General features: G+C 56.7%; 1 protein-coding gene across 2 annotated transcripts; it reads left to right on the top strand.

The window, feature by feature from the left end:
* The first annotated feature begins 5,076 nt into the window (after positions 1 to 5,076).
* Positions 5,077 to 16,596, top strand: LAMB2 (laminin subunit beta 2). 2 transcript variants are annotated; one of them, XM_043590320.1, is made up of 33 exons: positions 5,077 to 5,184; positions 5,272 to 5,357; positions 5,475 to 5,647; positions 5,734 to 5,869; positions 5,951 to 6,024; positions 6,391 to 6,579; positions 6,672 to 6,735; positions 6,970 to 7,172; positions 7,261 to 7,381; positions 7,713 to 7,901; positions 8,112 to 8,291; positions 8,411 to 8,523; positions 8,775 to 8,854; positions 8,940 to 9,072; positions 9,248 to 9,406; positions 9,484 to 9,611; positions 11,288 to 11,420; positions 11,606 to 11,798; positions 11,878 to 12,021; positions 12,246 to 12,477; positions 12,561 to 12,724; positions 12,800 to 13,024; positions 13,103 to 13,320; positions 13,432 to 13,528; positions 13,616 to 13,988; positions 14,077 to 14,261; positions 14,339 to 14,580; positions 14,660 to 15,008; positions 15,338 to 15,545; positions 15,623 to 15,764; positions 15,848 to 16,024; positions 16,116 to 16,275; positions 16,355 to 16,596. In XM_043590320.1, exons 2-33 carry the CDS (start codon positions 5,273 to 5,275, stop codon positions 16,489 to 16,491), a joined length of 5,406 nt encoding a protein of 1,801 aa, XP_043446255.1. In that variant the 5' UTR covers positions 5,077 to 5,184; position 5,272; the 3' UTR covers positions 16,492 to 16,596. The 2 variants fall into 2 exon arrangements, with proteins under 2 accessions (XP_043446255.1, XP_043446256.1); XM_043590321.1 differs by lacking the exons at positions 5,077 to 5,184; positions 5,272 to 5,357; positions 5,475 to 5,647; positions 5,951 to 6,024; positions 6,391 to 6,579 and having other exon boundaries at positions 5,760 to 5,869.
* The last annotated feature ends 48 nt before the right edge of the window (positions 16,597 to 16,644 follow it).

Raw genomic sequence — 16,644 nt, 5'->3', positions numbered from 1 at the left:
AGAGAGCCAGAATGTTAGAGGACACTGACACTCAACTTGTCCCTAAAGAGCCCCCTAGCCTGCCTCTCCCCACTGTACAGTCTTGGGGCCTCTCCTAGTTGGCTCTGGCCCCAACTTTGTAGACAGCATGACCCTCCGTGTGCCCACCATCCTGATGGCAAACCTATTACAGTAGCCAATTGCCCCAGGTGAGGAGTCTGAGAAATAGGTTGGGGTCATAGGACACTAGAGCCTTAGTAGGGATGGGATCCCTGGGATCTTCGGTTAATGGGAACCTAAGTCCTGGGGGTCCAGGTCTTGGGGTGGTCTGGGCCTGTGAGTTTGTGTCTTGTATCCAGGCCCTACCTGTTTCACCTCCTGGGACCAACATCTAGCTCTGCTCCAGCTGCAGCTAGAAACTGTGGCCCAAGAGGTGGCCCCCCTACACAAGGGGATGCCTGGCTGGGGTGCCCAGGGCTAGGGTGGATACCTACAAGCCCTGGAGGCAGTACTCCACCAGGCACAGACTCTCCTGGAATCTTCTTCACCCATTGTGGGGACTCTGGAGCAACTAACAGAGTGGATAGCTGGATTCAGGCCAGGGGTCTTGGGTCAGTAAGGGGGAGGTCTCCAGCTAGCTTCTCAGGGTTGGGGATTCAGGGGGTCTCAGGTTGGCCTGTCTTGTGTCCTGGGTCTGGGAGTCAGGTGGGTTTTCCTGAGTGAGGAGTCATAAAGGAGAGTACATCTTCCTGCAGGAAGAAAGTGACTGCTTTGGCTCAGACACTGTGGGCCACAGGACAGGTTGTGGCAGAAAGAGAGCCATGAGTTACGAGGCAGTGTGAACATCTGGAAGAATTATCCTGGGAGTTAAACTGTGTCAAGGGCTTGCCTGGCCCAAGAGGGCAACAGGAGCCCAAGATGAGGCCTAATGAGCAGGTGAATGGGCAGCAGGTGAGGGTAGGGGCTAGGCTGGGGCAGAAGGAAGGGGCCAGGTGCTTTTGCTTATGTACCTGGGGAAACCCAGAAGGCTAATTGACCCTGCCTCAACTAGTGGAGTCCTGAGCCACCCCTCTATCCATCCCTGCCATCCCCTGCAGATGCTGAGGCCCAAGCCTCCTCAGCTGTCTGCTTTCCCAAGAGGCCCTTCTTGGAGCCCAGGTTGTGACCACATTTGGAGAATGAGACAGCATCCTAGGACAGGCCCAAGAGACCGGTGGTGGACAGAGCAGCTGCTGTGGGGGATGGGCCAGCCAGGGACAGGAGCAACTATGTGGGAGCTGAAACTGATGAAGCTGGTTGACAGGATCCAGATGTTGTGTCCATAGCTTCTGAGACTCCTAGTCAAAGTTGAAGTGGTGGGTGGAGAGATGGATCACTATAGGGGGTTTCGCCAAGGCGAGGACTTTCTTCTAGCCAAAACCTGGGTGTAGGGCAATAGGGGATATCTGGGACATACAATTCTCACTGGATCATCTAGCTTGTTTACAGGAATGCAGGGGTTGGGTACCTGGACTGGCCTATGTTCCTGATACCCTGTGGTGTTGCCTCTTGCCCTGGGACCCTGCCACTACCCAGTGGGCTCTGGTTGCTTCCCATAACTCTTCCAATAGCCTTGATATAGCTGCCACAATCCTAGGGCAGCATTAACCAACTAGTACAGAGCCATTGGGGCCATGCATGGGAGCCAAGCGGGGAGTCATAGGGGTGCAGGAGATACATTCCACATCTGACTCACCCCTACGAGCTGCAGCAAATTCAGGCCACAGCAAGCTCCACAGGAATCCAGGCCTGGGAGACATCGTGTCAGGGGGTCCTGGGGTGTGGCCACCATAGCCCCTCTACAAGCAACTGTGCAGATCCTCCAGTGTTTCCTCTTGGGTACATGTCTGCTTGTTGTGTGTCTGTTCACAGCTGAGGGGAGGGGCAGGTGGGCATCTAGAACACTGTTGTGATACTCCTTCCAGAATGAGAAATATTCATAAGGGCTAACCAGGGGTCAGATGGGAGCACTAGTATGCTCCTAAATGTTTAACAGCTGGTTGGAGGTCAGAGGGAACTGATTTGTAGTGTTTATCAATTTGCATGGTGTGAGCAAAGCCACCATGGCTGATTTTAGTCTACCTACCACTTATCAGCTAACTCACAAAATTCCTGAAAATTTAATACTTCGCTCTTATTAGCCCCCAGCACATGTAGTCATGTCAGAGGCAGGGTCAGTGAGAGGTTAGAGTCAGGGTTTGTTGGGTCAGGAATTGAGTTCATATCCAAGATTCCTACTCCAGCTCCTACATATGAAGGTGCAGATGCTGTGAGTGTGCAGCTGGTGCATGGCATGGGCTGGCAGTGCCCCTCCCCTAAGGTGGGACAGTGAGCATTGCCCTCTTGCTGAGTCAGATCCAGAGTGCCCTCCCTGCACCAGACACCATAGGCCAGGAACTGCCCAGAGCTGAAGGTGTCCTCCATCAGGCACAGCAGACCTGGTGAAGGGCCAGGAGACTGGAGGCAGAGGTCAGAGGATGGGGAGGACAGGGATGTCCAACTGATCATCTGTCCCCTTCAGGGGTTAGGGTGGGGGACAGCTAGGGCCCAGGACCAAGCACTGGATGTTCAGCTGGCTGAGGTGGGAAGTCATACAAGGGCTGCAGAACAAGGACTGCAGTCAGCAAAACAGACACTCCGAGGCCTGGAGGCCTCATTACCCCCAGCTCCTTCACACCTCTTGTTCAGTGGCTGCTGTTTTCTCCATTCTCCCCCTGAGATGCTTGAACCACTATGATACCCTGGCATTACCAAATACACAGACCATGTGAGCACCCTACTTAGTTGCTACCCTGCTGTGACCTCCCTGTGATCTTTGACCTTTGCCCCAGGTGGCAGGGCACCTGGCCTGGATGATACTGGCAGTGGCAGTGGATGTGACCCCAGTCCTGGGGCCTCTGTCCAGTGCAGCTGTGGCTTTCAAGACCTACTTGGCCTTGTCAGCAGCAGGCTGAGAGGGCAGAAGAGCAAGCAGTACATGCCATGGGCATGGCTGGGGGCCTGGGCAAGGTGATATGGGTACACTGGGCATTGAGGTGTCAGAGGTGGGATTTAGGCTGGGACTGGGCTATACTGGGCTGAGGCAGAGTCTCAGCCCCCTTCCGCCCCCGGGAACCTTGGGCAGCAATCTGTCTGAAATAGTAGGATCTAGGTGGGGTGGGTTTTCAGTTCAAGTCCTGCTCTAGGAGTTGCAGATGGCCCAGTTAGGCGTGGTAGAGTTGCAGAAGGGCACACATAGCCTGGTGGCCACAGGGCAAGATGCAGGAGAGTGGGTACAGCAGGCACAAGCTGAGCCCAAGAGCTGCTGAAGTGGGTGCCTAACAGCTAGAGTTGGCTAAAAGGTGCATGGCTGGTCCATGGTGGGGTGGGGTATGGAGTGGGATCAGGGTCAGATGGACAGGTCAGAGTCAGAACAGGGATGGTGTAGGAGGGTCAGGGCTGGGTCCAGGTCAGGTCCAGATTCTTGTAGGGATCAGGGCTGGGGTCAAAGTTCACAACAGGGCTCAAATGTTGATTAGGGTTAGAGCTCACTTAGGGCTGGGGTCAGAGTTAAGGTCATGACAGAATTGAGGACCAGGGTCAGAGATTAGGGCCAAAGGTCAGAACCTGGTTCAGATGACCTGATCCTCAAGGTTGGAGCACCACCTGGTGCAGAATGAGCAGATACTGAGCAAGCAGGTATCATCCTTGGGGCCCTGGAACAGAGTGCAGCAAAGCTGCTTGAACACATGTGGCTATGGGCAAACGCATGTGCCACCTGCTGACTGTGGTGTGTGGAGCTAGTAAGACAGACTCCTGAATGATCCCAGCTAGTAACTCAGACTACCTGAATGATCCCAGTTTGACCCAAGAATCTCCTGACCTTGAGGGACCAGGGAGCCCACTGAGTGCCTACTGACCCTGAGTAACCCCCATGTGACTCCATGATATCCTCCAGTGATCTGTCCTTGAGAAACCAGAGATCACGTAAAACTCACAGAGGCCATCAAGTGCCTTTGACACTGATAGATCCTTTTCTGAGTGATCTAAAATTGAGTCACCTCTAATACCCCTAGCCCCTCAGGTTGATTACATGACCCTCAGGGTAACTGGAGACCACTACTTCAGAAAACTGGAGTAACCTCCTGAGACCCTGTAAGTCCATCAGATTGACTGCCCCCCTGCTCAGACTCTCCTTGAGAAGCCTGGTGATGCCCGTGAAGAACCTGCAGCTTTCCCCCCCAGTTCCACAGCTCTGGGTACTCTCCACTTGGCCCCAGACAGAGTGGGCACATTTGTGGCAGCTCAGAGCCACAGGGGCCTGGCCTTATAGACCTGCGGAGTCCACGGTCCGCTTGTGGTCCCAGGGGCCTGGGTGGGGCACTCGCCGGCAGCTTGCATTCCAAGCCCGGGCTCTGGCCTCCTGGCAGGCCAGAAAGTACGGAACGGATGAATAGCCATAAGATCTGGATTCACTCCCTGCCTCTGTTGTCAGCTGCCCAGCACCCGTTTTCACACCGGGAAACTGAGACACCACTTCTTGTGCAGACTTGCAGTAGTGACTAAGGGAGGTGGAGCCTCCTGGAACAGTGACTTGGGCAAGGGGATGGCTTTTCTCCATCTCTCGTCCTACCTCCATCTTGTCCTGTGGCTCTGGCCAGGCCAGCCTAAAGCTTCCCACATCCCTAAAGAGAGGAGCTTGATGCCTCCGTGTGTGCTCTCTCACTTACCTGCTGATGCTGGAACCCTGGAACTGAACAGCCTAGTTGATGGTGACTTCCACAGCACTCACAATGCTGGGGAGAAAGGCTGGGTTTTGTGGGCCGTTTGAAGTCTCAGAAGATCAGCCTCCTTTTCTTTGCTCATGCCATGCCCCCTAGTTGGTGCGCTCCCTAACTGTGGCGGCCTAAAACCAAACCCCCTGCCCCTTGGTCTGAACCAGACCAAGGGAGCACAATAAAGTTTTGCAGGTGAGCTGGACTATGTCTGGTTTCTAGAATGAGGATCATTACTGGAGAGGTGGGAGAGGAAATTCTGCACAGTGTTGCACTCCTGCCCAAGATCCGTTCCACGCTTTCTTTCTTGCCGTACTTCTCAACTTTGCTCAAAGTCGCAGGACTGTGCTAGTGGTGGGACTGCCGGAGGGAGGATTGAGTGGGGAATCAGCCAGGGACTTACGAGGGCAGGGTCTGCACGGGACCCCAAGGGAGGGGTAGGGTGGGCCTGGGCTACAGACCTCTCATCCCCCCTCATCTGGATTCCCCTCTTCTTCAGGATGGAGCGGGCCTCAGGGGTATCAGGGAGGGACCTGCGGGGACTGCCTGGGCCCTGGGAGCTTCGACTGGGCCTGCTGCTGAGTGGTGAGAGGGCCTAGTGAAGGCCTGGGGTTTGTGGGATGAGATGGTGGGTCCGGGGGGAGCTAGCCCTGGGGCTGCGGGGTGGGAGCGCAGCAGAACTGGCTGACCCACTGTTCCCAGCGCTGGCCACCGCCCTGGCCCAGGCCCTGGCCCCAGATGTGCCAGGCTGTTCGAGGGGAAGCTGCTACCCCGCCACAGGTGACCTGCTAGTGGGCCGTGCTGACAGACTGACTGCCTCATCCACCTGTGGCTTGCATGGCCCCCAGCCCTACTGCATCGTTAGTCACCTTCAGGTGAGGCTGGGGGTGGCTAGGCCAGGGGAGGGGATGCTGGCACTGGCTGAAGCACTGACCCTGACCTTGACTCTGACCCAAACCAGGATGAGAAGAAGTGCTTCCTGTGTGATTCCCGGCGCCCCTTCTCTGCTAGAGACAACCCAAACAGTCATCGCATCCAGAATGTAGTTACCAGCTTTGCACCACAGCGCCGGACAGCCTGGTGGCAGTCAGAGAATGGTGAGGCCGTGGGTAGGGCATGGGGTGAATGGGGTTGCCCACCAGTAGTCTCAAGTCCCTGACTTCCGACTCCTGCCTCAGGTGTCCCCGTGGTCACCATCCAGCTGGACTTGGAGGCTGAGTTTCATTTCACACACCTCATTATGACCTTCAAGGTGCCCGCATGTCTGGGAGCCTGCTTGAATCACCCTGCTTGGCTCCCCATTACCCCTGAACAGATTCCCAGCAACTTAGCCCAGCCTCCCTGAGATCACATGCTGTACTCTGGCTGCATGGGAGGCTCCTTCATGGCCCACACCTTCTGTTGCCTTCTGCCTCCAGGCCTTTGCACGCGCTGCCTCCCTGGGCCCCATGACCCCTGAGCCTCCCCATTAGAAGGGGCTACCCTCCCTGACTATTGCTTGGCTTCCAGCAGTCACCCCCCACCTGTCCATGAACTGCTTGAGGGCAAGCCCCTGCTGGGCAGGGCTCTTGATAGGCCTGGGCCTGAGGCCCACTGATCAGCCATGCCCCCCACCCAGACATTTCGTCCTGCTGCCATGCTGGTGGAGCGCTCAGCAGACTTTGGACGCACCTGGCATGTGTACCGATATTTTTCCTATGACTGTGGGGCTGACTTTCCAGGAGTCCCACTGGCCCCCCCACGGCACTGGGATGACGTAGTCTGTGAGTCCCGCTACTCAGAGATTGAGCCATCCACTGAAGGCGAGGTGAGGGGTGGGATCTGACTTGGGGCAGGAAGAGGGGAGATGATGGGCCTGAGGCAGGGTCCAGTGCCTCTAATGACCCCATGTTCCTCCAGGTCATCTATCGTGTGCTGGATCCTGCCATCCCTATCCCAGACCCCTACAGCCCACGGATCCAGAGTGAGTGTTCTTCCCTTTGAGCCTGGCACAGTCCCAGTGTCCGGCCGGTGACTATTTGGGGCCTCAGTAGCTATTTTGGGTGCTTCTTAGGGCAGGTGCCAAGTCCAGTTTAGCTCACATAGCAATAGACAGGAGGTCTCCCAAGGTGACCTTAGCAGCTGCAGCCCCTGAGTGGGCATGGAGTAACAAGAGCCTGCCTGGCCAGCTGGCTCCCAATTCTTTCACCCAACTTAGACCTGCTGAAGATCACTAACCTACGGGTGAACCTGACACGGCTGCATACACTGGGGGACAACCTGCTTGACCCACGACGGGAGATCCGTGAGAAATACTATTATGCCCTCTACGAGCTGGTTGTGCGTGGCAACTGCTTCTGTTACGGACACGCCTCACAGTGTGCACCCGCCCCAGGGGCACCAGTGCATGCTGAGGGCATGGTGAGGGGCTTTAACTGGTTGGAATAGGGCTGGGGGCAGGGGTGGGCATGGCTGGACAGTGCTGACCACCTGCTTGCCCACCTTCTAGGTTCATGGGGCCTGCATCTGCAAACATAACACTCGTGGCCTCAACTGTGAGCGGTGTCAAGATTTCTATCATGACCTGCCCTGGCGTCCGGCTGAAGATGGCCACAGTCATGCCTGCAGGAGTGAGTGAGATCCTGGCCCACATGGCCCCAGAACTCTGTTGTCTGGCTGTGCCATGAGTAAAACCTAGAGCTGGTTGGTCAAGCCCCTAACACCCAGACTGTATCCAAAGAGTATGCGGGCCTTCATGCCCTTAGGGATTCCCTTAACTCTCCTTCACAATCTGCTCTGGGCAGGGGGTCAGTATAATGCTGAGACCTTAAAGTACCTGAGCCCACAGCCACAAATTCTGGCCTGTGGCAGGGACCTGCTGTGTCACTGGGACCCTTACACCCCTTATCTTCAGGACATCGGCCCTCAAGTGACCTTTGTCCTGCCTTCCCCTCCCCCAAGAGTGTGAGTGCCATGGGCATGCCCACAGCTGCCACTTCGACATGGCCATATATCTGGCATCTGGCAACGTAAGTGGAGGTGTGTGTGATGGATGTCAGCACAACACAGCTGGGCGCCACTGTGAGCTCTGCCGACCCTTCTTCTACCGTGACCCAACCAAGGACCTGCGGGACCCTGCTGTGTGCCGCTGTGAGCTGGGACTGGGCATGGGAGAGGGAAGGCTGAGTCTGGGGTAGGAACTGGGAAGCCAGACTGCTGTCCAGGTTGCAGGGGTTTGGTGGTGGGTGGGAGGGGGCATGGGGTGAAACCAGGCTGGGAATCCAGGGTAAAGAGGCTTGGGAGATAAGTGGTGCTGGGCTAGTTGGAATAGGGTGACCCTGCACCTCTTTTTGCCCTCAGCCTGTGATTGTGACCCCATGGGTTCTCAAGATGGTGGTCGCTGTGATCCCCATGATGATCCTGCTCTGGGGCTGGTCTCGGGCCAGTGTCGCTGCAAAGAACATGTGGTGGGCTCTCGCTGCCAGCAATGCCGTGATGGCTTCTTTGGGCTCAGTGCCAGCGACCCTGCAGGCTGTCGGCGTATGTGCTTCCTGCCCTACCTCCTGTGCTAACCTTAACCCTTGACTTCTTACTTTTTACCCAATGAACACCAGCACTACCATGTTCCCCAGAGTGCTGATGGGTCTCCTTCCTCACAGGATGTCAGTGTGATGCACGGGGCACAGTGCCTGGGATCACCTCTTGTGACCCCAACAGTGGAACCTGTTTCTGCAAGCGTCTAGTGACTGGACGTGGCTGCAACCGCTGCTTGGTGCGACTGCAGGGGGCTGGGGTTCTGGGGTCCTGCACTTATTCTCAGAGCACAGGGTGAGGGGGTGGTGTCTATACTCCACTGGGGAGAGCTTAGGGTCTATTCCTAGCTGGGAGGCCAAGGGTGGGAGCCATGGTCTAGGGACCATGTTTTCTCCAAGGGGTGGTAGAGGCTGAGAGCTGTTATTGGATTCCCTGATGGGTGGTGGGGGGGGGTCTGTTTCTGGCCCCCAGAAACTTCCTCTCCCCTAGCCTGGCCATTGGGGCCTGAGCCACGACCTGCTTGGCTGCCGTCCATGTGATTGCGACGTGGGTGGTGCCTTGGATCCCCAGTGAGTGCCGTATAAGGGGTCTGGGGGCGGGGGGAGATCCTGGGCAGGGTAAGGGATCCTTCTTGAGTAAACATGGGCTTCCCAGGTGCAATGAGGCCACAGGTCAGTGCCGCTGTCGCCAGCACATGGTGGGGCGACGCTGTGAGCAGGTGCAGCCTGGCTACTTCCGGCCTTTCCTTGACCACCTAACTTGGGAGGCTGAGGACACCCGAGGACAGGTAGGGAGCAATGTTGGAGGGCAGGGCTTGTGCAGAGTTATGGGTGGTACTTTGTCTGGGGAGGGTGTCCAGCCTTGGACAGGGCCTCAGCTGAAGAGCTGGGGTTTGGGGACAGGTTGTGGTAGAAGAAATGGTGCCTTACCTAGGCACCCACCCTGAGCTGCATCCCTCACAGGTACTGGATGTGGTGGAGCGCCTGGTGACCCCTGGTGGGACTGTATCCTGGACAGGCCGGGGCTTTGTTAGACTGCAGGAAGGTCAGGCACTGGAGTTCCTGGTGACATCTGTGCCAAGAGCCATGGATTATGATCTGCTGCTGCGCTTGGAGCCCCAGGTCAGACTCTGTGAAACCTGACCCAGAGCTGAACCTCCAGGTGTGGTAGCATTTCCTTCATCATCCCGTTCCACCAGGTCCCTGAGCAATGGGCAGAGATGGAAGTGGCTGTGCAGCGCCCAGGGCCTGTGTCTGCCCATGGCCCGTGTGGGCACATGCTGCCCAAGGATGACCACATTCCAGGGACTCGGCAACCAGAAACTAGGTGAGGGCACTAATGTAGCATCTATAACAGTGGAGGGGTGCAGGCCAGCCCTAATTCTCTGAAGGGCACTTGGAAGCCCATGCTGCTCATTCATCTGTCCCTTGCTTCAAGTGCCTCCTCCTGAGAGCTGTTTGCCAGGTGCTGTTAGGCATGGCAGAGGTCAGAGGAAGGAAGTAGAATAGGCCTGCTCTCTTAGGGGTCTAAATTCCAGAGGTCTGTGGCAAGAATTAATGGGAACTCATTTAGTGTCACTATAAGGAATGCCCACAGTGGGAAGGGATGGCATCAGAGCATTCTGAGCAGGGATGTGCCTGGTCTGATTATTGTTTTATTACATTCTGGGTAATATTTGTTTCATGTATCTGTTTTGTCACCTTCTTTTTTGATGCTTTTATTATGTAAATATTCAAACATACACGGAAGTAGAGAGAGCAGCATAAAAGGGGTCATACCCATTATAGACATTTTTACTAACTGCGACTTGTGTTTAACAAAGATCCCTCTACTTTCTGAGTGGAGAACAGACTGAAAGGGACCAAAGGGGAAGCTGGAAGATCTGCTGGAGACTATCGAGTTAGCTGAGTGACAGTGGTTTGGACAGAGGTTTAGCGGTTGATGTGGTGAGATGATGAAGGTTCCAGAGGGTTCTAGTGGCAGAGATGATGGGTTAGAAGTGTAGGAAAGGGAAAGTGGAAAGATGAGTCTAGAGTTTTGAGTTTGTTCATCTGGGTGGGTGTTGGGCTCTTTACTGAGATAGAGACATAGGGAGGAGCTGTTCTGAGTTGCTTAGACATGTGAGAGAAGGCCAGTGGATGGTTGAATTTCTATGTCTGCAATTACTGAGAGGCCTCAAGTTGGAAATATAAGTTTGGGACTTGTCACTAAAGAGATAGGTCTAGATGAAATCACCAGAGAAAGAAAGGAGGACCAGAAGAAAGCTCTGGGTGTTAGAGGCCAGTAGAGAAGGAAGAGTTGGCAGTGGGGGGAAATCAGGAGTGTGGACAGGGTTCCAGAAGTGGACAGAAGAGTGTCTCAGGAAGGAGGGCGCACTGCTCTCATCGCATGCTGCTGAATGCTGGAGCAGACAGGAACAGAGAAGAGGCTGCTGGGTTTGGCTACATGGAGGTTTATGGTGAGCTTGATACAGGCCATCTTGATGGCACGTTGGCATAAAAACTCCATTGGAGTGCGAGGCTGGAGTAGAGGCAGTGACCACAGTTCAATTTATTGGGGAGGAGAGCAAAGATAAAGCAACAGCTACGGAAGACTCAGGGATTAAGAGAAGATGTTTTCAAGGGGGAATAAAAGATGTTTGTAGGCTGATGGGAATGACCTAGGAAAGGCAGAGCCAGGCTGGAGGGAATGACATAGTCTTGGTGAAGAGGAGCAGAGGTTGGAGGTCAAGGTTGGAGGAAATGTGAGGAGGCCATTGAAGAAAAATTGGCAAGTATTTGTGCCAGGGAAATGCCATAGGGTTGCAAGACTGTAGGGAGCATTTTCAGAGATTGGTCTGCACAGGTATAGGAGTCCAGTGAGGCATGCTTGTGGAAATCTGTATACCAGCCCTAGCATCTTTCTTGGCCGATGGTTGGGTTGCTGTGTGCAGGGTGAGGAGGCCTAGGACGGTGGGTACAGGGACCCTGGGTGAACCCATACCTGTCCTTGTCTCCCCCCAGGTATATGGTATTTCCAAGACCTGTCTGCCTTGAGCCTGGCATCTCCTATAAGCTGCATCTGAAGCTGGTGCGGACAGGGGGAAGTGCCCAGCCTGAGGCCCCCTACTCTAGACCCAGCCTGCTCATTGACTCGGTGAATAGTCCTCTCTCCCCACACTGACTAGGAAGGCAAGGTCTATGGGATGGGACCTGTAGTGGTGGTGGCTGGATAGGCGGGGCCTATGACAGAAGAGGCAGGCCCATGGTGGTGCTAAGTGCTCTGGCAGTGTCAATATGGTCTTGGGTCTGGACCTCATTCTTCCTTGCTCATATTTTCAGTTGGTGCTGCTTCCCCGTGTCCTCGTGCTGGAGATGTTTAGTGGGGGTGATGCTGCTGCCCTGGAGCGCCGTGCCACCTTTGAACACTACCGTTGTCACGAGGAGGGTCTGGTGCCCAGTAAGACCCTTCCCTCTGAGGCCTGTGTCCCCCTCCTCATCAGCCTGTCTGCCCTACTCTACAATGGTGCCTTGCGTAAGTGTCTGTGATGTGGGTCGGTGGGGCAGAGGTGTGGGGCCCCAGCCTGACTTGGCCCTATCCACCTGCCCCACAGCCTGTCAGTGTGACCCCCAGGGCTCACTGAGTTCTGAGTGTAATCCCCATGGCGGTCAGTGCCTGTGTAAACCTGCAGTGGTTGGGCGTCGCTGTGATCGCTGTGCCCCTGGTTTCTACGGCTTTGGCCCCACAGGTTGTCAAGGTACTTGCCTGCCTTTCTTTCCTCCTTTCCTTCTCTCTCCTCCCCACTACTATTCTCCCTCCTCCCTCCGACTCTGCTTCTTCCTTCCTCTAACTCTGCATTGGACCCCATGCTCTCAGCACCAGGACACTGGAAGTTCTCTTCCATTCCCTGACTTTCCCACCCTGACCCCACCTAGATTCCCTCAAATCCCCTCCCTGGCTCAGCCTCTGCCTTGCCCCCAGCCTGCCAGTGCAGCCCCGAGGGGGCACTCAGTGGCCTATGTGAAGGGACCAGTGGGCAATGCCCCTGCCGAACTGGTGCCTTTGGGCTTCGCTGCGATCGCTGCCAGCGTGGCCAGTGGGGATTCCCTAACTGCCAGCCATGTGTCTGCAATGGGCATGCAGATGAATGCGACACCCACACAGGCACTTGCCTGGGCTGCCGTGATCACACAGGGGGTGAGCACTGTGAAAGGTGAGCCTGGAGCAGCTGGGAGTGGGTTGGTGGGTGGGAATGCTGCTCAGGGATCACATATCTCTTCCTGCCCCTCCCTGAAGGTGCATTGCTGGCTTCCACGGGGACCCACGGCTACCACATGGGGGCCAGTGCCGGCCCTGTCCCTGCCCTGAAGGCCCTGGGAGCCGGCGGCACTTTGCTACTTCTTGCCATCGGGATGGGTACTCCCAGCAGATCATGTGCCACTGTAAGACAGGCTACACAGGTAAGTAAGGTGCAGGCATGGGGTCAGGGTGGGGCAGCTGAACTGAACACTCATGCCTTTCCCAACCGTGGGCAGGGCTGCGGTGCGAAGCTTGTGCCCCTGGGCACTTTGGGGACCCATCAAGGCCAGGTGGCCAGTGCCAGCCCTGTGAGTGCAGTGGGAACATTGACCCCACGGACCCTGATGCCTGTGACCCCCGCACGGGGCAATGCCTGCGCTGCTTATACCACACGGAGGGACCACACTGTGCCCACTGCAAGCCTGGCTTCCATGGACAGGCCACCCGACAGAGCTGTCACCGTGAGTGTGGGATTGGGATGGCTGGGGCAGGGCTCTGCTGCTCAGGATCTCCTTGATTAATGTGTTTGACTGGCACAGGCTGCACCTGCAACTTGCTGGGCACAGATCCCCAGCAGTGCCCGTCCACTGACCGGTGCCACTGTGACCCAAGCAGTGGGCAGTGCCCATGCCTCCCCAATGTCCAGGGCCCTAGCTGTGACCGCTGTGCCCCCAACTTCTGGAACCTTACCAGTGGCCATGGATGTCAGCCCTGTGCCTGCCACCCAAGCCGAGCCAGAGGCCCTACCTGCAATGAGGTATGGGATTCTCCTGTGGATCCCTGGGTGGATGGTGCCAGCTGTCTGTCTTAACTCTCAAGGGCTTAGCCTCTGATTGAGGCTCTGACCTCTGCCCTGTTCCCACTCTAGTTCACAGGGCAGTGCCACTGCCGTGCTGGCTTTGGTGGGCGAACCTGTTCTGAGTGCCAAGAGCTCCACTGGGGAGACCCTGGTTTGCAGTGCCGCGGTGAGAGCTGGCAGGGCTAGGGTAGATGGGGGACTTCTCAGGATGTCCCACTGCCACCCTAACTTCATGGTCTGCCCTTTTCTGCAGCCTGTGATTGTGACCCTCGTGGAATAGACACGCCTCAGTGTCACCGCTCCACGGGCCACTGTAGCTGCCGCCCAGGCGTGTCTGGCGTGCGCTGTGACCAGTGTGCCCGTGGCTTCTCAGGGGTCTTTCCTGCTTGCCACCCATGCCACACATGCTTCGGGGACTGGGACCGTGTGGTACAGGACTTGGCTGCCCGTACGCGGCGCCTGGAGCAGCGGGCACAGGAGCTGCAGCAGACGGGTGTGCTGGGTGCCTTTGAGAGCCGCTTCTGGCACATGCAGGAGAAGCTGGGGACTGTGCAGGGGATTGTGGGTACCCGCAACACCTCAGCTGCCTCCACTGCGCAACTTGTAGAGGCCACAGAGGAGCTACGGTGCGGATGGGCCTGAGGATATGTGGTGGGATGGGGCAGAGGCCCAGTGGCCTGAAGCTTCTCTAAACACCACTACCTACTGGCACAGGCGTGAAATTGGGGAGGCCACTGAGCACCTGACCCAGCTGGAGGCAGAACTGACTGATGTGCAGGATGAGAACTTCAATGCCAACCATGCACTGAGCAGTCTGGAGCGAGATGGGCTTGCACTTAATCTCACACTGCGGCAGCTGGACCAGCATTTGGACCTGCTCAAGCATTCAAACTTCCTGGGTGGGTTGTTGGCCAACTAGGCAGGTGGACCAGGGTTGAGTGATCTTTAGCTGACTGCCAGCCTTTGCCCAATATAGGTGCCTATGACAGCATCCGCCACGCCCATAGTCTGTCTGCAGAGGCGGAACGTCGTGCCAACACATCAGCCCTGACAGTGCCCAGTCCTGTGAGCAACTCAGCAGATACCCGGCACAGGACAGAGGTACTAATAGGTGCCAAGAAGGAGGACTTCAACCGCAAGCACATGGCCAACCAGCAGGCACTAGGCGAGCTTTCAGCCCGTACCCAGTCCCTGAGCCTGACAGGCATCAATGAACTGGTGAGGCACAAGTGTGGGGTGGGACATGTGGGTGTGGCTGTTCCTTCTACAGGTCCCTGACTTGTTCTGTGCCTGGCAGGTGTGTGGGCCCCCAGGGGATGCACCCTGTGCAACAAGCCCTTGCGGGGGTGCTGGCTGCCTGGACGAGGATGGGCAACCCCGCTGTGGGGGCCTCAGCTGCAATGGGGCAGTAGCCATGGCGGACCTGGCACTGGGTCGGGCCCGGCACACGCAGGCAGAGCTGCAGCGGGCACTGGCAGAAGGTGGCGGCATCCTCAGCCAGGTGGCTGAGACCCGTCGGCAGGCAGGAGAGGCACAGCAGCGGGCCCAGGCAGCCCTGGACAAGGCTAATGCTTCCAGGGGACAGGTGGAGAAGGCCAACCAAGAACTTCGGGAACTTATCCAGAGTGTGAAGGACTTCCTCAGCCGTGAGCCTCCCGTGTGGCCCAGGCCATGTGGTTGTGTCACCTGTGTCTATGTTCATACTTGTGTCCCTGGGTCCATACTTGGGTCAGAGCCTGCACTGGACCTGTGCTTATGACCCCATGTCTAGCCCCTCAACCCTTGCCTATATGTGGTCCCCAAGTCCACGACCCCAAGTCTGTGCCCACTTACGGTTCCTGTCCTTGTAGTTAATCACTATGCCTAGTAGCAAACCCATATTCTGTGTGGGGTCCCTGAGTCCATACCCCAAAATTGTGTTCGATGCCAATACTGGAGAATCTGTGTCCCTAAGCCCTTGCCTGTGTCCCCATAGAGGAGGGGGCTGATCCTGATAGCATTGAGATGGTGGCCACACGAGTGCTAGAGCTCTCCATCCCAGCATCACCTGAGCAAATCCAGCACCTGGCAGGCGCAATTGCAGAGAGGGTCCAGAGCCTGGCGGATGTGGACACAATCCTGGCACGCACCGTGGGAGATGTACGTCGGGCAGAACAGCTATTGCAAGATGCACGGCGGGCAAGGTCTGACTGTGACCCTGGCCCCAATCCTTGACACCTGGTCCTGATACTTGCAGGCTCTGATTCCCTCTCTTCTTCAGGAGCCGGGCTGAGGGTGAGAAACAGAAGGCAGAAACAGTACAAGCAGCACTGGAGGAAGCCCAGAGGGCACAGGGAGCTGCTCAGGGTGCCATCCAAGGGGCGGTAGTTGACACACAGGACACTGAGCGGACACTGCATCAGGTGTGGTTTCTCTGGGACATCAGTGGGGCAAGATTATGGGCATGCACCATAGACCTGTTTAACCCTGGGTCCACCCATGACAGGTTCAGGAGAAGATGGCAGGTGCAGAGCAGGCACTGAGCTCTGCAGGCGAGCGGGCTCAGCAATTGGATGGTCTTCTGGAGGCTCTGAAATTGAAACGAGCAGGGAATAGCCTGGCAGCCTCTAGTGCGGAAGAAACAGCGGGCAGTGCCCAGGGTCGTGCCCGAGAGGCTGAGCAGGTGGGTTGAGGCAGAACCAGCTGGTGGGGGTTGAAGTAGAGTCTGGGCCTCCACTGAGACACCCAGCTGACTTTGCGTTCTATATCCCCAGCTGCTGCAGGGCCCACTAGGCGACCAGTACCAAACAGTGAAGGCCTTGGCTGAGCGCAAGGCCCAGGGTGTGTTGGCTGCACAGGCACGGGCAGAGCAACTTCGGGATGAAGCTCGAGGCTTGTTGCAGGCTGCTCAGGACAAGCTGCAACGGCTACAAGGTGATGATTGGGGTGGGTGGGCGCCAGAGGTGTGGGACTGTGGGAGTAGGACCCTTCAGCTGAGACCTTCCCCTCCTAGAGCTGGAGGGCACCTATGAAGAGAACGAGCGGGCACTGGAAGGCAAAGCAGCCCAGCTGGATGGGCTGGAGGCCAGGATGCGTAGCGTGCTTCAAGCCATCAACTTGCAGGTTCAGATCTACAACACCTGCCAGTGACCCCTGCGCGACGCCTACTCCAGTCCCCAACCCCGCCCGTTACTGCATCTGCTTGAAACAGTTCCCAGCCCGACCAGGCCCCCAATAAACCGCTGTGATTACCCACTGTGTAGTCTGGACTCTGATTTGGGGAGGGCGGGGTCTCTGGGCGGA

Source organism: Prionailurus bengalensis, chromosome A2 (genome assembly GCF_016509475.1).
Source record: "Prionailurus bengalensis isolate Pbe53 chromosome A2, Fcat_Pben_1.1_paternal_pri, whole genome shotgun sequence".
NCBI lineage: Eukaryota > Metazoa > Chordata > Mammalia > Carnivora > Felidae > Prionailurus > Prionailurus bengalensis.
The sequence above is the reverse complement of the archived record's forward strand: the minus strand, read 5'-3'. Positions and strand labels throughout refer to the sequence as shown.